The sequence below is a fragment of the Caloenas nicobarica genome, chromosome 1 (assembly GCF_036013445.1).
Source record: "Caloenas nicobarica isolate bCalNic1 chromosome 1, bCalNic1.hap1, whole genome shotgun sequence".
In the NCBI taxonomy this organism is placed as follows: Eukaryota; Metazoa; Chordata; class Aves; order Columbiformes; family Columbidae; genus Caloenas; species Caloenas nicobarica.
The window spans coordinates 31849672-31872133 of record NC_088245.1 but is presented as its reverse complement, the minus strand read 5'-3'; the positions used below and the strand labels follow the sequence as shown (position 1 = coordinate 31872133).

The following is a 22462-nucleotide window of genomic DNA, read 5'->3' as shown; positions in this document are numbered from 1 at the left end:
AGCTTCTGAGCTACTTCGTAGCTTCTGTTCAGTAGCTCCTGAGTCAAAGGCTGAATATAGGGCATCGTTTTAAACAAGGGCTGATAGACCCAGATTCTATAACTTCGTCCTGCACGAGGTCCTGTCACAGGAAGTTCCACAATTTAATCTTGTACCATGTAAAAGAGTATCACTTGAATAGTTTTCAATCTGCTGTCTGCTAATTTCACTGAGTACCTTCATTTCCATAGCGTGAAGAAAAGTGAATAATCTTTACCTACTTACCTCTTCCTTAGTGTTCATGACTACCTCAGTAGCCATCCTTCCTCTAGCTGAAGACTCCGTGCCTCTTGCACTCCTCACCCAGAATTCACTCCATAGCTGCCGTACCCTCGTTCACTTTCTCTATACTTTTATGGTATCTTTCTTCGGTATCTTTTAGTGATCTTCAGTTATCCTTACTTTCTGAGACCCAACAAGAACACGTTTTCCGTGACAGTCACACATTCCTATGGCATTCTTGCAAGCTTGGGGATAGCCAGCAGAATCTCCAACACGTAATAAGCTAAAACATATAACAAAGTGTGTGAAGTTGCCATAGATTTCTTTTTTGCTGATGTTTGAAGGCACTGTGGCGTTCTCGTGCGTTCATGTGACCACGCAATAGCCCTCCGTGGGGATTTTGCTGGCTATTCCCAAGCTCACACAGACAGGCACGTGGCAACTCGGGCTGAAGATGAAAGCGGGAGGAAGGTACACGGTCTTTTTCAAGCCAGTGGCCCCTTTCTGCGTTTTCTGATGCATAGCAACTATGGATTCCTGTCTGGTCAGTATTCTCTGATAATGAGTACCCTACCCTGCTCTTGCTTCTTGTGATATTGTTCTCTTAAACCTCTGTCGTGATCTAAATCCATGTACACACACACACACGCAATTTCTAGTTATAAAGCCTGTCAACAACCACTGCACAGCTGAATTACAAGCCTTATGGCTAAAAATTAAATTTTGTTGTATTCATACTTAGTGTGTATCCAGGCTTTCCCATATAAATAAACATAAATGAAAAAATAAACAGCATCGCGATTATCATAGGATAATGCAGACTAAAAAAATGTTAACTAGATATGAAAACATTTCTGCAGTCTGTCTTACTGTTGAGTTCGAATACAAGAAGAAGAGAAGAAATTGAAATTAGGGAAAATGCTCGTTCTAGCACTGAATACATTGTAATGCATGGAATTGTCAAACTTTAGTTGTTAAAGTAAGACTTGGAAGGAGCCAGTACCAATAAATCAGAATTGTGATGAAATGAAATGCGATGATAAAGGAAAATCAACAGACACACCAGAGAACTGTGTGTGTGGTTTTAGGCAGATTTATGTACCATGTTATAGGGTATTCTGAGTATGTTCTACTTAATTTTTGAGCTGTAATAAAATAGTCACATGCATTGTGAAAATTACAGTTCTTATAGAGGGAAGCTCTTTTGCAAACATATTTTTAGTTTAGTAGAAGCTTTTTGCTACATTCTTGTCACAGATGCATAATAAGTTCCAAGATCAGTAACGGAGGACCGTCATGCCTGTTAGAAGACTGTTTTCATCAGGATTCCTTATGATTTTTACCTGCGTTCTCCTCTTATTACTACAACCATCTTTGCAACAAATGGACATTTCCAAATTATGATCAAAAGATTTTTATTATACCACATGAAAAATGAATGATCACCTGATTTACTTGAAACTAATATGTGCAATAAATATTAATGCCCCCTTTAAACAATAAATATAGATTAAAAGATAAAAGAATTGAAATGTTTGTATGAGTTACTATAGACAAAAATTTTGCATCTTCCTTTGAAAAAGCTATCAAAGTAAATACTTTTTCAGGATACTAAAACATGCCTCTGGCAAATGTAATTCATATGTGTATATATACGTGTGCAGTGAACACAGAGGAGCTGTAATTTTTTTCTCTTTCTATAGGCATATACAATACATAAATTATTCTTTGTCCATGTCACTATATAAACTGAAACATTAACTTGATTTTGTATATGAAGGTGAAGGTCCATGGTATCTTCATGTTTTCACTGTATTTTCCCAAACAAGAAGTTACCCTCCCCTCTTTCCCACCCTGGATGAAATTTTTAAATCTGAGGGCTTGATTCTATTTTTCCTTACTCTGGCATAAATTAATTGCACTGAGACCAGTGCAGTTACACAAGTGAAGCGAGAAAAGAACCAAGCGCCATATGGTTTTAGTTCCTACTGATTGTAAGATGCCTTTGATTACATTAATATTAGCATTATGACAAAGCACTGCAATCCAAAAAGCATGCAAAAGACAAAAAAAAATCTCAGCCTTGAATACATATCAAAGAAAATAGATAAGCCTATTATTAGCCATTGAAACAGGCTCCTTTGGTTAAACAAGTAGTTCCAAGATTCAAATGGTTGTGGTATCTCAAGAATGAATTTTAAATTATGTAGCTCATTAATTTACTAAAATGGGCTTGAAAAATATCCCCAAACCCCTAACTGTAGAACAGACACTGGCCAATAAAATACAACAGTTCATGACTGTATTTTACAGTAATTATGGTGGTACGCTGAAATGCGGCTCAGCATATATACAGTGAGTGACTTCATAATAAGCACTTATATTTCAAGATGTTCACTAAAAAGAAATGCATTTAAGATGGCTGTGTTTGGTAAATTTCCTTTATATGATTCTCAAGAACAACACTGTATCCTGTAGGGAGCTGACTGGTTATATGACACCAAAGTTGCTGCAGGACATTTGCCTCCCTCTTCAGCATGTGCTTGGGTCTTTCATGAGAAGGAAGAGGATGAAGAAAATGTAAAAGAAAGTGTCTCCCTTAGACAATGGGTTGAGCTAGAAATAACATATATTTCTAGTTTCTTTTACGCTTGAATTTTACATGTAACTTTTGTTAGTTAAAAGGTGCTGTATTTTTAGTACCTAAGTTAAGACCTCAGGGCCAGTTATGGTTCCTCAACTAGATGATCTTGTACTTAAACCTAATTCAGACCTAATTCAGCAAGTGTTAAGAATTGCTACAACAGGCTGACAATACGGTAGCAGAGCACAGCAACAGCAGCCACACAAATCAAGGAAATGGTTTTGGTTTGCAAAAGGATGCAATTCATATGCCTGAAATATAGGCCAAAATATGTCTTCTGGTGTCCTACCAGGCCTCCAGTTGCTCACCCAGAAGACCTGAGGTCCCCTGTAGATCATGTCATGCCTGCCAGCATTGTGTGGATGTCCCTGGTAATCCGGGGCATCTCAAATCCTGCAGGCTTCTTTTAAGCTTCTGAATTACACTCTAGATGACAACTGATTATAATGGGAGCTTAGATACCTAACTCAGGTATATATTAAGTAGATTACTTTGGATTTGATACCCAGTGAATATCAGGAAAACACCAATCTGGAAGACACATAGGTCATCTAGACATTCTTCTCTCTTCAGTGTAGCCTTCCAGTTTGCTCAAGGTCTGGTCATTCCTGGTGAGCATCCAGGCTATTCTGAACGCCTGCCTTAGTTGTTTAATTCTCCCCATTCATTTATGCACGAAATTAATTTGGTTTGCATCCAGAATCAGATGCCTAAAGGTCAAGTAAGGCAACAGTCTTCTCTGAATCTGATAAGATGCCTTATGTTTTGCCTCAGCTATTGTTTACATCTCTCTGTAAATATGTAAGTTCCGTTTGGGCCAGTCAACCACCAGAACACACACTCCTACCAAACTAAGTCTTCTCTTCCTTGCAACTCTCTGAGAAAAATAATTGTTACTTAAAAGCTTCTTACCAGTCTATCACACCTTTTGGGCAATTATTCCAAACCCTGTCACACTACTGGAAAATTTCCTTAAGAATAAAAATTATCAGACATAATTTGCCATGTGCAGGTGTTAAAACTGCACCTCATTCTACTCCGCCCTTCGGGAAAAGCATGGTTTGAGCCCAGAAATAGCTGGACATGCTTGCCCAGTTCTCTGTATACTGTGTATTCCAAAGAGATTACCCTGCCTTTTATCTCCTCTTTGATCTCCTTTTGTAAACTGAGTCCAGGGAATGTTGTCTTTATCTAGAGCAATCTCTCTCTGTCTAGCTGGGGTATGGTAGAAGTTGTGGCAGAAAACTTGTCTGCAGTTCAGAAGTGTAAGAGTCGGTCTGAAGAACAGTATTTGCCTGAACATCGCCATCAGGGACTTGGAGAACAGATGCCCTGATAGAAAGAATTGGACAATGACTTGGAGAGAGGCCTGAGGAAAAGAATTGTGTTGTGCAGGTCTCTCTGACCCGGGGGCTACAGGTAACAATGGCTGCTGTATGGATTTCACCTGCTGCCTCAGACAAACTTGCCCCCACCTCCTAAAAGGAGTTGTGTTGTACGGGTCTCTCCGACCTGGGGACAATAGCTGCTGTCCAGAAGATGGATTTTCACCTGTTGCCTCAGCCAAACTTGCCCCCACCTCCTCCCTGCTACTAAGGGCAGTGAAGAAGAGCATGAGCAGAAGCTTGCCGAAGGTCTTGAGGTCACCCAACGGACCAGTAAGAGACCCCTGAACTGAAGTGACGCAGGCGCAGACGGGTTCTGGCAAGCAAAGCGGGGACTCTTCAGGCCTGCGCAGTTAAGCCTGGATTGCGAAACAAAGGCGGAGATTGGCCTCAATCCATGGGAGAGATGGGGGGTGAAGAAGCATAAAAGACGATTCCCGACGGGACATCGTGGAGATCTCCCCACCAAAGGATCACGGATCGCGACGGAGGACCGGCAGGACGCTGCTTTCGAGACCTGAGACCATAGGGATGCCTTTGGAACTCGTGGTGGTAACCAACCTTTTTTCCCTCCTTTTCTTTTCTTTCCTTTTTCTGTACTCTCTCTATCGTGTGCTGCTTTACAGGCAAAATAATAAAGTAACACTGTCTGATTGAATTATAACCCCTTGGCATTTTGGTTGCCTTAATTTTGCGCTTCGAGATCAAGGTAAACAAACCATCACGAGTCCACCACCGAAGGGACCGTGACAAGAAGACAGAGCAATGCAAAACTCTACAAACTAGCATGTGTAGAGTGCTTACTCTCCGAGAGGTGCTAACTCTGTACAGGCAGGCTCGGGGTAGTTCTTACAGGCAAGAGCTTGGGCTCAATATTGTACTGGCTTCATGGTTCTGCTTCCAGTCTGGGAAACAATCTGGCTGCTGCTACCTAAAGGTTCTTCGCACCACCCTGATGATAGATGACAAGGTATGTATGATACAAAGAGGACCTAAGACGTGTCCTAAAGATAGTAGTTGCTTCAACTTTTTTGCAACTCATATGTTAAAAGTGATTCTCCCGGAGTATGATAATATAATGCAAGGGATTACAGCTTTTGTAAAGTAGTTGACTTGGTACCCCAAGTCATTCGCATAGAAAATGGTACATACAATTAAGAGAGCGTATGCAAAACAGATTAAGAATTCAATCCCTGGAAGATTTCAAAAGAATTATCGAAGATACTCATTGAATTTCTAGTGTAATTCCACAGTGAATGGTAACAGATGGAACACAATTCCAATCGTATTCATCAAAAACAGAAGTAAAAAGCTAAGGAACTGTGTACATGAATCAAAATGGCAAAGTAGTAAAGAGCGATGATGGCAAGACATTCAGACAGAAATCCAGACAGCATGAGAACTTAAGCCATTCAAATCAACTGTGCTTCGTCATAGTCACATGCAAAATTATACACTAAGGAAAAAAGAGATGCTACACAGATCAGGATGGGACACTGTATCCTGGACAGCAAGGATTCCAGGAAGGATTTAGAGCTGGTGTTGGACAAACAAGATGAACATCATTTTATAACCTAGTTCAAGGAAATAAGTGGCTAATGAGAGTCTTTCATGAATAATGCTGGGAGTAGTAAGTGTAAGGAGGCGAGACTGTCTGCGCAGACAGCAGAGTTGAAACAGTGCATATAGTTATAGTGTCCACGATCCTAAAGGAATTTTCAGAAGCTGGAGAGCTGGAGAGAAGAGCTGTCAAAATTATTTAAGACCTGAAGAAAATGATATCAGGGAGAAATTCAAGGTGGTCTGTTTAGCATTTGATCAGTCAGTCTCTAGCAATTGGTCTGTGGATCACTGTGCACCACTCACTTTTCTGAGTTACTTTCCTCTTAGTAGCAGCTGACAAAGGGGTGAGATACAGAGGCAACAGGCACTAGGAAGTAAAGGATTGTTGCAAGCCGACATCTTGAGGCTGAGGCCTGCACCATGAAGTTATACTGGCAGGACACTACTAAGAAGCGGCAGCCTAACTGGGGACACTAATAGAAACCGTCTGAGATTTGGAAGATTGGCAGTGCTCCCAGGATTGAGCTGGACTGCTGTTGAAGTGTCCTGTGCGCTTTATGAGTCTTCAGAAATATTTTAAGACAGACTCTCATTCTCAGTGCAGTTACTGCTGAAGAGCTACCTCTCAGATTTTTGATGAGAAAGGTGTGTGCATCTCTGGATAGTGTGAACAATGAAATATTTAGTCCAAGATTTCTGAGGACTGTGGGAAAGACAAAGGGAAGTTATCTGCTCACCTGAAATTTTTATTTGAGCTACTTCTCCATCTCCTCCTTCACTGTGTGCTCGGACCTCAACAACATATTCACCATCACTGGGGACTGGGACCTCTATTGTGTGCTTTCCAGTTGAAAACAACTCGCCTTCATGTTGTCCATCTGGTCTATACAGCACCTAGGAAAGTCATAGTAAGTATAGTTATTGAAATGCTACATTTCCATGAAAACCCTATTACATACAGACAGTGTGTCAATGAAAAAGTTATTAGACTTTTATTTATGTATGAAGCCTATATATATCAACATTTAGCTGCAGATTCTACTTTTTTCCATTTTTACATATGATGAATCTGGACAGGATGTTTCCTCATTGTTTTCTCTGCTATAAAATTTTGCCACCTTTGGAAAAATAATTTCAGCCTTTACATTCGAAATAAGTAATTAAATTATGGAGAATAATGATGCACGGTGACAAAGAGCATCAAATAAAAATCTCAGAATTCAGCTGAGTCTTCTGACATAAAATTCATTACCATTTTCATAAATGAAACAATTATGATTTTTATGGTTAACTCTCAGTGCTTTTAAACTATTAAATTTGATGATGTATGTCTTGTGGGACCTTTAGAAAATATCTCCACTCTTTCTGGAATTGTCTCTGAAACATTTTCAGCAATTCCCAGGAAGCAGTTCAACTCGTCAAGTAAAATTTGTACATATAGAACATGATGCTATTTTTCTAACTTGCAAGCAAGCAGCAAAGTTAAACAGGAATTATTTTTGAAGCTTTCTATATACCCTGTATTTAGTATATACACTCACTCTAGTTACACAGCAAAAACTAACAAGGTTAAGTGTCCTTTCTCTTCCTCTACCTTCTGACCCTTTGAAGAACTTGTGTTCCAGGAACTGTAGCTCCCATGGAGATGGGAAAGGAAGCTGGAACAATGCATTCTGGTATAAAGAAAAACTATTACTGTCTACAATTTTTGAAGCATTATTTTTAGGCAACAGAGAATAAATGTAATTATATCGGAAATCAGGTTGCTGCAGTCACTGATCTAAACTTTCCCATAATATGGTTTACCACCCAAATGAATTTCAATGCCCCAATGTTTTCTCATCATATTGACTGAGCCCACTGGCTTTGCCCTAAGCCTACTGGGTGTCTGTGATCTCTGAGCCTGATACCTTCATCTCTAGCATGCAACTATGTTTACATCTGATTAGCTACCAAAATTCAACACTGTCTATAAAATGCACATCATGTAGCATACATAGAGATAAAAAATATTTTCATAGATCATACTTTGTATCCTTCAACTGCAGACTCATTTGACTTTGCCTCCACATGATCCCAGGTGATGATGTACCTTGAACCAGATCTTACAGAACTGATAATTCTTGGACGTTGGCTTGGAGCTGAAAAGCAACATATGCATAATGTGTGCATAAATGAGATTACACAAATGTTCAATGACAGTTTTATCAAGACATAAAAAAATGTAAAAAAGGAAATTAAAGTGATCTTTATATAATTAAGGGATTGTCTCCTTGCTGGAATGAGCTGCCACAGCTCCAGCCAGGCAGTTTTGGAAGGCTTATGCAGTGGCTGCTTTGTGGGTTTGCTCTTCTATGTTGCCAGAATGGAAGTGGCCAACATTACCCATCATTATGTTGCTGACCATGTGTGTTTGCTGGCATGCGGCTATGTTCAGAACCTCCCAGAAATGTGGCTTAAGTCATATTTATTCATTGAGATTAAATATTTAATTAACCATTTAAAGGCATTTCTACAGCATTTAACTCTGTAGACATTGCAGAAACCATTAACTATATTTCACACAATAAGCTTATAAAATGGAGTCTTCTTATTCAACACAAATGAACCCCGCAGGTTCAAGTTGCACAATACACTATTTACTGACAGAAATCCTCAAATAAGCTGTACGTATTTTTAGTCCATTTAAGTGTGTTTTAAATACACAAGATGTATTTCTTAATTGAACATTGCTCAGCATATGTTAGTGCCAGGTATCGTCATTAAGTCAGGACCTATATTCAGAAACCTATCATGGCATGGAAGTTCAAGGGTGTGATTCAGATCACCCACCTTTCAAGGCTGCCCGATCCCCACTCCCTCTACTATTAATGAAAAAGGCAATTGATCACATTTTAATCATCAGAATACAAGTCTTTTCATTACTGACTAAATAGAGAGACAGGATATAGCTGCCTAAGTAATAGCTGGTATGAATTATCATTTGGAATATCATGTCCAGCTTTGGGCCCCCCAGTACTAGGAAGACACTGGTAATCTGGGGTGAGTTCAGCAGAGGGCTACCGACCTGGTGGGGAGCTGGAGTACTTGCCCTGGAAAGGGAGGGTGAGACAGCTGGGCTTGTTGACCGTGGAGAAGAGGTTGCTTTGGAGAGGGCCTAAGAGCCACCTGTCTGTTCTTACAGGGATGTTATCAAGAAGAGGCATCCAGATACTTCAAAGTGATATGTCAGGAGGATGAGTGACAAAAGGCACAAATTTGATTAAAAGAGGCTCAGTATAGATACTTAGAAAAAGTCTGGTTTCCCAGAGAGGTCACACAGTCTCTGGCCCTGGAGGTTTTCAAGATCCAACCGGATAAATCCCTGAGCAACCTGGTCTAAGCTTGTAGCTGACCCTCCTATGAGGCTATAACCGTAGTCTCTTTACTGACTTTTGTAAGATATCCATATTGTATACGGCAACAAAAGAGAAGAGGAAGGAGAGCCTTGGTAGAAATTTTAAGACAAAGGAGACCAATACCACATAAAGGGAGAACACTGGCTATATGAATGAGAAGCCAAGTTTGAAGACAAGATGGACATGATGCAACATGCAATAATGAAATACGTGACATTATACTCAACCTATTGCTCCATTGACTTACGTGCTTTCCTGGTAATAACATCGATGGTTCTACTAGGAGGTCCATAGCCTGCACTATTGAAGGCAGAAACATCTACATGGTAGCGAGTGTTAGGCTTCAGGTTTTCTATTTTGGTTGAATATTCTTGATTGCTCACTTGTACCCGTTGTGCAGCTGCTTCTTTATCATGAGCAGCCCAGTAACGGATCTGTAAGCAAGCAAATTGAAGGATTAAATTTAACATATTTTGTGATAAAGTTCATTAAAATTGATGTACACTGAGTATTTCTATGTTACATAGTCTGGGTAATAAGTGAGCTAAAGGAAATCTTCTGCAGGTTGAGTTCTTAACCAAGTTGTTTATAGACATAAATAAATAGAAACAAATTCAGATTTCATTATGAAACTTTTTCTCACAGTGGTTTAACTTGTTCTCAGTTAAGTCATTAGAAGTCTGGGAGATGAATAATGCCTTCAGAGAACAAACCTCTTTTCTTCTTACTGTTTTGTTTTGAGCATTTTACTCTCAACTTTAATATTGTTTTCCTACACTACAGTGTAGACTAAACTCTCCTAATGTTTTCACAATATTTTGTTTAAATTGTCTTACAAATTTAATCCTTTTGTACTTCTCTCTAGGGACTGAGAAGTATTCAGTCATGTTATCAGTATGTGAAGGTCTAGAAATGTATACATAACCATTTTCTAAAGTTCTTTAGCTAAATTCAAGCTGATTTCATAGCACAATATGACATTTGTCACAGTAGATGAGAAAGAACTTGAAAATGCTTAAACTACAGGAAAGGCATCAGTGTAAGGTTGTAACATCTTAAAATCCAAAGTGAATTAAATGTACATAGAAATTCTGTGAGGTTTTGGTTCTACACCCCCCCCTCAAGACATCGTTCTATTCTATTCTATTTTAATTCATTACACGTTACAAAGCACCAGTTTAAAAGAGAGTAATTCCATAGGGTCTCTCACATACACAGTGTCCTACTGTGAATGGCCTCGTGAGATTCAAATGAGAGTAAAACACTGTCAGTCTCTGGGTTTTGTCTGGTTTATAACCATTTGCATTAGACTAAATTACAGTGCTGACCTGAAAGAGTAGAAAGCTGTGCCCATCACATTTTGGTTTTGAATGTTTTTACTCTCAGCATTTCTGCTTGGCTTCTGCCTGTCTTCATAACGATTTTTTGGGTATGCTACCCGAGGACCTTTTAACATCTTTTTAGGAAGAGGTTAATGTTGTTGGTAATTTCAGGCTCTAGGAAAAATCTTGCTTTGTAGGATTTGACTGGAGATCAGTTATCCCGTTAGTTTATCTTTTAAATAGCAACCACTTTAATCTTCTGTTCCGCTGACATTAGATTTCCTTGGAAACTTCACTTAAGGAATAGGTTAGAAGAGCAAATAGTTTGTCAAGGTACAATGTTATGGGTACAACCCTTGTTTGGCAATACTTTATTTTCTCGTGTACACATTTAAATTAAAATGTTTAACAAAAATATTTGTTTCTTTTACCTCAGAGCACATACTGTGGCTGAACGAGGAGAGGTGCAATACAGGATTTCTCTTTACGTACTTCTAATGTCTTTGGACATGGTAACAGCCAATATCACTACACAGAGGTTACCCTCGCTTAAATATTAAAGTCTCTTGTCAGTGTTGCCTCAGTCTTGCCCACCAGTGTTAGAGGTTGCTCAGACTCTGATAATTATAAATGTGGCAATACCATAACGTCTTTTCTCACTCTTTCCTGACGTGCAGAGAATCACATTGTATCTACGGGCCAAACTGGCTCACATTTTTAAATACAGCAGACATACCCGCCTTTCAGCAGGCATAAACAGGTAATTTTTAGTTATATAAATGTACATCCTGCAGTGTTTTGGAAGTTTAATCCAGTAGTATCGTAAACATCAGTTTACCGTAATTTAGGCATCACACTCATGAAATTCCCACTTATCAAGGTGGCTGTTTTACTGACTCAAAGCCTTTGCCTCAGAACAAATGAGCAATGTGCACCCAATCCATCCTGCAGGCTTCTCCAGCAGGGTGGTCATCTCACTCCATGAACGGTTTCAGACTGGTGTGGATCTGAAACCATCACAGTGATTTGAGCTGAAGGTCTGATTATGATCTTCAAGTTAGAATTTTTTTATGTGATTAGAATTAACAAGCTAATGTTGTAGATAAACTGCTGTTGTTGAATGCAACCAGCTGTATACCATAAGCTGTTAACTATATATGGTTGAATTAAGTGTGAGAGGATGCTAGAGGATGTCATGTCTGTCTCTGTCCCTAAGTTCAAACAAGTTTCCATCCTGCAGCAAAGGGACTCCTGTGAAGTTCTAGGTGGCCAAAAGTTTTAATAGCTATGACTGAACCAATGGTAGCTTTGTTGTTGATATTAACTGGCCATATGAGACTAATTAATTCATTTTTAGCATGTTCTATTATGTTAATTAAGTACCTGCTTTATCTAAAGTTGGCAAACACACTTTATGAGAAGCTTTTGTTAATCATGAGGCATATGCTGGAAGCCTTTCAATACGTCTGACTTGCAAAACCTTCTACAATCCTACTGTTCATTTGCACTACAGTGATGCTAAGGGCGTAACGTAACAAGTAATATACAGCATCAAACAGCACAAGTGAGAACAATGCATGAAAATGTAAATTACTTCACTGAGAGCATATTACATTTCTGGCAGAAGTAATATAATTTAAAAATTAAATTAAATGTAAATCCCAAGTACTATTGTTCTTGGCTGCAACGTTATGGATTTAACTACTCCCAAAATGTGTGAGCTGTGTGTCACCCACTCAGAATGCTCTTCTTTAGCTCTTTACTTAATCTACAGCAATATCTAGATATTTGGATCATTGTAACTACTCTTGGAAAAGAAAAAATATGAAATAATATGACTCCCTAGAGAGCTAAGAAAAAGTACTGTTTTCTTTATGCTTTTCCTATATTTGTCTTCTCACTTATTATTTAAAGACTTTAAAAGTTTCTTGAAATAACTTGGAAATTTCTTTCACTCTCTTACCTCTGTGGAAGTGGCATCTAGAATTAAATGCCCCATTGCTTCACGAAGTCACATTTCCCCACTTTGCTCAGTAGCCCTTCTCTCCCTTTTTCTTAAAGAACTCGGATAAGAATCTCGGACATGAATCTCGGACAGTCTGGTTTTTCCTGGTGCATTGACCTTGTTAGTATAATCCACAGTTAATGTGGGGGACACAGGAGGGTATTTCACCCAGCTCTAGATTTTACTGTAGGAGATAAGCCAACAGTGACCTGTGGGAAGGCAATGACTTGCCCATCATGAATTGGTGAAGCCCTCTACGTTGAAATGAGGGAATGACACTCTTCTTCATGGTCCCCTCCTGTATTCAAATTTTAATATACTGAAATACATCAGAAGTTTTTTCTGTAAGTGTCATGAAACAACAGCTCTCTTATTCATGGAAATTTTACATAGGAGAGATCTAAAAGAGATACTTCACTCATATGAAGAAAGAATGCTAATAGCGTATTTCAATAAACAAGGGACAATGGTGGTGAGTAGTAATAAATTTGTTTAATAAAATAAACATACATCTATCGTGTAGAAGTAGCAGGAAATATGGGTAATGTCTTTGGTATTGCATTCACCAAAGAGCCGTGGCTTTTAGCAGGCTATTGCAAGAACTCATAAATCTTAAATTCTCTGTATGGATGGAGATAGTTTCCATACTTTATCTCTTCTTTAAGTGTGAGCTGAGGGTACTCCTCTGTAATGGCAAAATGTATCAGCTCACACTCATCACCATGAGGGCAGTCGTCCTGACAGTATGCATTAGTGTCACGGAAATCTGACTCCTTCTGGTGTGAAAAGCATTGTGTCACAGGTGAAATACCTCCAGGTACTTTGCTCGGAGTACTCCCACCTCTGAAACTCTAGCAGTTAAAAGGTCAGTTATGCAATTTTCAGGCTAAAAAAGACCAAAATTAAACTGAGAAAGTGTTCTGGTGAATGAAGGATTTTGCTAACCTGTGTTACAAATGAGCAGTAATTAAAAAATAAATACTGGAATATTTATTGATGCCTAGCAAGACAGAGACTTCCAGACATATTCATTTTAATTTTATAATGTAGTTTAACCAAATCTGTGTTCCTTCCCCCACAACTTATAACTTTGAAAATACTATCTGCAGCCTTGACGTTCCAGAAGAACCCTTTCTGGTTTTGCCCTGTCCTATGGCTCCTTCAGGACTGATGGGAGATGGTACTTCTGATCATCAGGAGCACAAAACTTTCTTTTTGCCTTCAGCATAGAAGCACAGGCTTGCCCTTTGCTGCTCTCTCCTCTGCTAGGATGAGGCTGATGACTGCTCTAGAGAAAGACATCTCGGAATTAACACCTTTTTGAGTTCTGCAGGGCAGTCATTCACGCCTATCAGTCTGTTGTTTGTGTAGCCAGATGGGAACATTTTTCCAGCGTTCTGATAACTAGAAGATACTTTAGAAAAAGAGAAAAAAAAAAAGAGAATAAATGCAAGATTCTAATGCTGCTGCTCACTGTACATATTCAAGCAACCCAGTTCATACTGGATTTGTGGAAGTGTAGTGTTTCTCTGGGAATGACTGGATGAAGTTACACTCCAGCTATAAGGCCACAACCCACCCATTTATTTTTCTGTGTAAGACAGGCCTTCACACATTCCCAGGGTATCCCACCTTTCTTCAGAACAGCAAATATTCTCTTTCCAGCCCAAAGATCCTCCATGCTTTTCCCAGAGTCTCCCTTTTTTCTATTGAGTGTTCCATGTATCCTGTTATTTCCTGCTGAATGCTCTCCCCTCCCTTTTCCCCCTGACGTCCCCTGAAAGCAACTCAGATTGCTTTATGTAAACTAATGTAACATTTAAAAAACGGCCAAAAGTGTGTTGCCTGTGGGAATATTCTCCCATCATGTTCTTTCCTCATTCATCCTCACCACTCCAGCCTTCCTACTCCATTCCCTATCACAACTCCCAACACCCATTGTCATGCTTTATGGCTACTGCAATTTCTGAAACACCAAACCAGTGGTCTGCTTTAGTAAATTAGGAGTCACCATTGATGACAGTGTCTTAATTTCAAATCCCAGTGTACTCTGTTTTAACTTTAAAACTTTATATGTGTACTGTCTAGAATCACACTTTATATGGGATGCTGTGCTGTTTCCTATTGAGATCTTCACTAGGATCTTATCCCAAAAGTATTACATCAATTTCACGGAGATAGAAACAGAGATCAGGATATATAGAAAAGTATATAGAAACAAGTACCCCTAATTAAACTAATTCATAGATTTCAGTCATAAAAATACATTCTGTGAGGTTACTCTGCATTTGTGTGTGCTCAGTTTGGAACACAGAGGCTACCATCAAGCAGCCAACAACTTAAAATCACAAAGCAAGTCACTAACAAACTAAGGGCCAAAAGCCGGCTGTACATTGCAGAGTTCAACACCACCCACTGCCTGTGGATGGTGTAAGACTTACCACTGGAGTACTATGTGGCTGTTTCTGATTGCACCCACTCTGTGGCTGTTGTCATCATTGTGCAAGGGCAACAACATTTTTTACTGACAGTGCTACTTAGTCTTGGACTAGGTGAATATACCTTGAAGCTCTTTTTCATATGAAAAATAGAAACCACAAACAAAACATTGTTATCTTGCACAACAGCACTATCTCTGTTATCCTGGATTCTGGGTATTTGACACATTGTCCGACTTACTGTAGGATTTGTAGGTGAACTATATTAATAACTGCTGATAATTTAAATGGCCCAGAAGTTAGTTACAATTTCATGTCTGTGTTGTTGATTACACACAAAACTTAATTTCAATATATTTCGGGAAGGTAGAGATAGGCATTCAATTATGTAACATAAAGAGACAAGATTCTTTTTTGAAATAGTGATGCCTTTTTTCAGTTGAAGTACATCGCATCAAAAATAATCTGCTTCTCAGGATGTAAAAACTGTACAGCAAATGACAACTAAAGAAAAGAGAACCCTAAGAGCTAGAATGCTGGAGTAGGAATTATCCTTGCATTTAACTACTGAAATGAAATGCAGGAGAAGATATCCACTGTCACCTCTAAACTCACCTGATATCCTTCCACAGATTTATCAGAAACATGGTGCCAAGAAACAGACATTTCAGAAGATGACAAAACTTTTATGCTCACATCTGTAGGTATTTCAGTTGGAGCTGGAAGACAAAGCACACATCAAACATCCAATCTTATCCACTGATATTGTTATACTCGCTTACAGGGGCTCCTCTTACTTCAGTATTTCACATTATTTTCTTGGTATCAGGGGGCCAAGTGTATTAGTCTGTAATCTGGTTTTATTTGAGTAAACTTTAAATTCAGTGATGATCTGTATAGGAAATGACTCTATAAAAACCAAGCAATGATTCTACTACTTGGCTCAGACTATGTATTCTTATGCTTCAACAGATTCCATGCTGAAATTTGTGTAAATTAAAAACAGGCTTTGACAAACAGAGCATCCAGTGATCTTTTACTAAATTGGACAGCAGCTCACAGATTATGCACATCAGATTTTTTAAACTATAGATTATGTACATTGGACTTTTTAAGATAGCTACACACACATATTCATGTGTATGTCACTTAGTTGTGATGATACAAAGTTTTTGTGAGACCATATATTAGATACAGAGCCAGCCAGTGGCATAGGTGTGAAATAATCCAAGAGCACCCTGCTATTAGGCATACATCACACAGTTGATTTTGTTTGTGTACTTCGTTCTGGACACCAGCCAATGCAGAATACAGACCATTATAATGTGATATGCTTTTATTCAGGGCTTAGTATATTAAGGTTAGTTTAATTATAAGAAGCTGCTAATTTCATTGTTGCTTGCATTTTAAGCGAAGTAAGGAATTTAAAAAGGCATAAACTTAGCAATGCCTATCTAAGATACCATTTTCCAAGTTAAGAACAGTTGTCTGTCGTGAATTTTTTGAAACAAGTTGCAACAGACAGGCATGGCAGCCCGAGCAGAGGAAAGCTTTTATATACTTAATCTTCCAGCTGGGCATCCAGTCAACTATGCATCAAAACAGCCACCGTTAAGAAAAAAATCAGTTACGTCTCTCATGAAAAGTATCCTAGGTAACAAAATAATCTTATATGCAAAGTTACCTTTTGTAATTGTCTTTCAATGACTGTTAATAATGCAAATGTATAATTAAAAATGATGCATTATTGCAAAATTGTTTTCACAATGACAGGAATTTAGATAAGCAAGAGGCCTATGTACTCATTACTAGCAATCATCACTCGCTACTAGCAATGGCAGGTATGACTAGAAGTTAGTTGCCAGATATAGAACTTGGCTTAAAACACATGAGAACACAGAAATTCCCCAGTCACTAGACTGAATAAAGATGCCCACACTTACAACTAGACACACATAGGTATATTACAATATACACAACTTAGTGGAAACATTGTCATTATATTTAGGTACGTATGTATATTGATACATATCCATATGGAATATTTTATGACCATACTGCTTTAAAATCTCACTAATACCTTTGAGAAGGTGTGATGTCTGACAGTAGTAATATCACCTGCTGATTCAGAAATACCAGTGGAATAGATGTGACCATCTAATCTATTCCCAAGTCACTGTCAGATTCTTCTCCATTGTCTCGATTACAGAGTTTTCCAAAATGTTTCATATTGAAAAGTTCCAACTGCCAGGGATTTTGATGATGCAATACTCTAAACAATATTTCATACGCTTATGCTTGTTTATGAGCACCAACTAATTTATATCCCTACTTGGCATTTATGTTCTATAAATATTTTGCAGTCTCTCCCGAGCCAGAAAGATGACATCAGCTGTTTTTCTCCAGACTTCTAATTCAGTAATTCTACCAATAACAGAAGCAATCAGTGGGCTTCACAATATGTTCTCTTCACTGAAAACATAATGGTCACCACACAATTATCTTCTAAGTGTAACTATACAAAATAAAGGCTGGGAGGCAGTAAGTGTGCTACAAGGTACTGAGGTGACTTCATACAAGCCCTGACGCGAGCCCAAAATTCTGCAGAATGCTCTTTGGAATAACTTCCATTACACCTATTGGAAAAATTCATTCTAAGCCACTCTGCAGTTCCTGGATTTGATATGGTCAGTAGTCAGGATCACAGCTCTGCACAGGAGCCGGGAGCACTACAGGTGAGGTTTAAAGCACTGTGAATCTGACTGTCTTGGTGCCTCTTGTGCTGACACTGAGTATCTACTCCTTTTGTTGCCTGGATCTGGCATTATTTAACCAGAAGTGTTTCTATCAAGTGTCTGGACTTGGCTAAAGTCTATGTTAGGACAGCAGTAGCCACTGAAATGACTTCTTTATCTGGAAGTTGGCACTACTCCACATTTACTTTTGTTCTGTCTTTTAGAGCTACTATGCTTTGCCATGTCTCTGAACTTAGAGAGCTATACAAACACACTGCTATCCCCAACATGGTTAGTACAATCCTAACATAAACACATGGGAGCTTATCAGTCAGCTGCCGATAATGTCTCTGAGAAAGGATGAATACTGAAATGTTATTTGGCAGATACGGCTTTTATTACACCATAGCTATTTACTAACTCATTTATACAACTGCAAAAACAACCATCCTGCTGCTGCAGCAGCTGTTGAAGATTATATTCTAAGGTACATTTTTCTGAGAAAAAGGATTAGTATTAATCTCCTCAGATAGCTAAGCGTTGCTAACTTGAATCCCAAATTATTGTAAGAAACAAAAGGACTATTTTATATTTTCTCTGTGTGTGGGCGATTTGTGTGCAAAGTTCCCATTAGTGCTAATGGGAATCATGAACATAAATCTCCCATAAAGTACACAGAGTAGAGACCAGAGTCGGAAGTGTGAGAATGTGGTCTTGTTATCGTATCTCTCCTCTTGGCTCTTTGGTCTGGATCTGTTGATGTTGTAAAGGAGATTCTGCTCTATGGAAAGAAAAATACAAGCAATTCTTCTTCGGGTTTCTGGCAGAAATTAATAAACCACATTTTCTTTTAAACAGGCCTGAGTGGTTATGTTGCAATTAGGATGTTGTATATATTTCTTCTGCTTCAAGGTAAACCTTCTTCTAGTACTTCCTCTCTATTGCGAAATTTGGAAATGTCATTTAAACTTCAGTCCTAAAGATCACAACATGTGAAATAATTCCAGCAAGAAATAAGAAAAAGATTTTAGTGAAATGTCAAAGAGGCTTTCATTAAATTATTCACTTGATAGCTCTAACATCCAAATCAGAATAAAGAATGTGACAGAGATCATTTACATTAGACTCTAAACATACTTGAAATATAACTAGCTACAACTGAACTATTCTTCCTTCACAATTTTCAGCTAAATCCTGATACCGATCTACTCAAATAATATGCTTCAGTGTGGTCTGTTAAAAAAAAGTGATACATATGTAAAATACATGTATTAAGATCACAGAGACATTGCTAGATAATGATGCAAATGTTTTAGGTGACAAATATGAAGATCAGAATTTCTTTTTATAAATTCTTAAATCTTTCAACAAGTTGAGTGAAGAATCTTGAATGCTTCTGTGTATTGCTCATTGACAGCAAGTACAACCAAGTGCTCTGCATCACATAGAAAGCAGAGTCTGAAGTTGTTTATACAGAACAACTGCAAGTGTTTTGTGTGAGCAATACACATCCTCCTTGCTGAAGGCACGTGTTGCTGTATCAATCAGTGTCAAGGACCAACTTCTCTCTACTGATGCTGGTGGTGCTGATCTGGACCCTCACTGTAAAACTTATCTGGAACCTCTACTCACCATCTTGTGCTGAATAAATGACAGCAGTGAGGCTGAACGGTCCATCCCCTTTGTTGTTAAAAGCTTTCACTTTTACTTGGTACTGGGTTGAAGGTGGCATTGATTCATCCTTGTGGACGTACCGGCCAATTTCAGGATTAGTGACTGTAACTCTTCTCCATTCTTTCTCACCAAATGGCTTGAAAGCCACTATATAACCAAAGTTATTGCCATAGTGGTATTCTCTTGACAAAGGCTAAAGAGGCAAAAGATGAAACATTACTTTTTGTTGCCAACTAAACAAATAGATTTCTAATGAAATATAAATAATACAGAAATCATTGATATATGCATTGTAAAAACACGGAACTGAAGCTCCATCTTCTCCTGGTTTGCTTGTACAGTTTGCTACCACTCCCTTTAAAAATGCACCATCTTCATTATGCAAATCTGCAGTAGTAGCATATCTGCTACTAAAATATTTTAAGATCTTGTTTTTCATCCAAACTCAGTGCAAGACTTATTGTGTTATCTCAGACAGAAAGAAACAAAGAATGATTGTTTACCAAAACTGTTGTCAGCTGTAGTTAGCAAAAAAGGCTTTCTTAAGGAGTCAGTGATAGTGGATATGTAACACAGACACACTGTGCAAGTATATGGGTCCACGTGCACTTGTGGAGATAAATATTCTTGCAAAACAGAGAGAGAGAAGAGAAAATTCATGTGGCTGGCCTAAATTATATTTATTTACCTAAAGTGGGTCACCTAAACAACTTGCACAGCTGATGAAGAGAGATGGACACATTCAAAGAATGATTCATCCTACCACTTTTCACTGATGATGGAGGGGGTCCAGTTCCTGGTTTAGATTATCTCCCTAGCTTCTAACTGGCAAAAGTTTAAGTGAAATTATTTCCAGTTTCAGCATGAACATTAAAGGTACCTATCAAAAATATCTCTGGAAACTATAGCTGATTTCCTATACCTGGAAATACTGGAAAATACAAAATTACAGAAAACCATCTGCTATAATGAATTTTGCTTCATCTACCAAAGCTCTACAGTCAGTGATCCCTTCCTGGTCCACGGTGCCTTTATCACAACTATTACACAGTGCACCCAATGGGCCAAAATCATGTCATTCAGCAGTGCATCTGAAGGCTGACCAGAAGCATCCTTTGAAAATAAACTTCCTGCATCACCTTCTTCCATCCTGTAAACCTCAAAGAGGTGAAATAGAGGCAAAGGTCCTGGAGCAGTACAAGAGAGAGTAATTATTCTCCTTAGGTGTTTGCTCACTGCTGTAGTGCTAGAGTCGACACGTGTGGAGATGGTCTGAGCAAGGATTTATGAAACTTAGATGGTAACAGCGGAATAAGCAAAAAAAAAAAAATTCCTAGCTCACTAATTTTGACGTTTGTATTTGTCTGAAACCAGAATGGAACTCTAAAGATTCTCTGAGAAAGAAAAATTCTGGTGAAAACTCACTGAATTTTTGGAAAAACAGAAACATTTAAGTTTTTACTTCAGAAACATAATGTGCAGATTACAACACTAGTATATATTACACAACAACAAAAAAAAATTAAGGCAAACACATATCCTGGAACTCAAAATTTGAAAAGTGTCTCAAAAGGACACGTGAACAATGATAGAACTTCTTTTCTTCATGACAAAGCCTCCGAGAGAAATGTACAGAATCGGATCAAAGGGTGGGACTTCTGATTTTACTCAGCTAAAGGTTAACTGACCCCTGTCCCGGTTGTACCAGCCAACAGATCCCATTGTATCCCATTTTCTCTGTTGCTGCTATAAAGTTTCACCACTCTGCAACATGAGTGCTAAAGTCACAAGAATAACAACACAGCAATATTAAAAGCAGGCATCCTTACAGCTGGTTGAGTACAGAAAGCTGGTTCTAGATGAAGCTCCCCAGACATGAGTGCTTCAGCATGGGATCGTCACTGGATACAAGCACAAAACAGCTGTGGGAGCAAGGCCCAGAATCCAACAGGACGTACTGCCTGCAGAGTTCAGTAACCAGTAGGTTTCTTCTTGCTTGCCGTTCTTTTTTTTTCCATACTTAACTGCATCTCTAGCAGAACAGTGGCTCAGTTCAGTCAAAAACTGGGAAGTGGCCTCAGCACACCATCACTAGGGTGAGGGCACCCTTTTAGAACATGGGATACGTATGGACAGCCTTCCGGAGTGAATGCCTTTTGCTTCGCGGGCAGGTACTCTAACCATGACACCACGTTGCAGAAGACAACTGACTGATGCAGCTGACTGCAGCTCTCTACATACGTAACTTCTTTGGCTCTTCTGGGGAACACAGGTGAAATGCTAATATATGTCAAATCTGAATTATAATGGAGCTTTAGACAGTGCAAAGATACCCATCTACCTACAACATGACTTTTGACAACACATGAATGACTTAAGTATAATCGGTAATTAAGATGACTGCCAAGAGATGAAATTCAAGAAACTCCTCATGCTGAAAATGAGATGGATATTTGGTCTCTAGTTGTGATGCTAACCACAAGCCACCATGCAAAGAGTTTTAACTACAAATCAGCTATGAAAAAAAGAATACTAGGTAATCTATTTTATGTGTTTATTTTTTCTGTGTCAGGAATATTCTGAGTGTACCTATTGGATGAGGTATAACTCACGTCTTAGCTTGTTTTCTGCCTCAGGTCTGACGGGTGAAAACTGCATACCTAGTTTCCCAGAACAGCTAACCTACCTTCATGTACCTAAGTTTAAATTCATAGACAACCTTGCAATTAAAAAAGTAGAAGATTTCATGGATGGCGTCACTTTTGAGAGCTCATCTTCTGAATCTATCATTGTATGTAGCTGCCAAAAATAAACCAGAATCCTATGTCATATGCTAAAATAAGCAGCCTGGATGGGGCGCTAGTCTCAGAATGTTCTTCAGCTACAGCAAACTTTAGAAAGCCAGGACTGGCACTTAAATATTATATTCTGAAAGGTCTTAAATAAAATGTTGAAAGCAGCTTGTCTTCCAATGGCAGCACATAAGTAGGTATAAGTAGCTGAACAGTTTATAGTATTCACTAAAAACTTCAAAAAA

At 38.6% G+C, this 22462-nt stretch overlaps 1 protein-coding gene across 2 annotated transcripts in view; it reads right to left on the bottom strand.

Annotated features, from left to right (window-relative positions):
• CNTN1 (contactin 1) overlaps positions 1-22462 on the bottom strand; it is a 253457-nt gene that overhangs the window by 13138 nt on the left and 217857 nt on the right. For both annotated transcript variants that reach the window (XM_065635765.1, XM_065635775.1), the window contains 5 exons: positions 19384-19618; positions 15632-15735; positions 9499-9685; positions 7882-7994; positions 6591-6747 (listed from right to left, as the gene is read on the bottom strand). In XM_065635765.1, coding sequence (XP_065491837.1) covers positions 6591-6747; positions 7882-7994; positions 9499-9685; positions 15632-15735; positions 19384-19618 — 796 coding nt within the window. The remainder of the gene's footprint in view (positions 1-6590; positions 6748-7881; positions 7995-9498; positions 9686-15631; positions 15736-19383; positions 19619-22462) is intronic.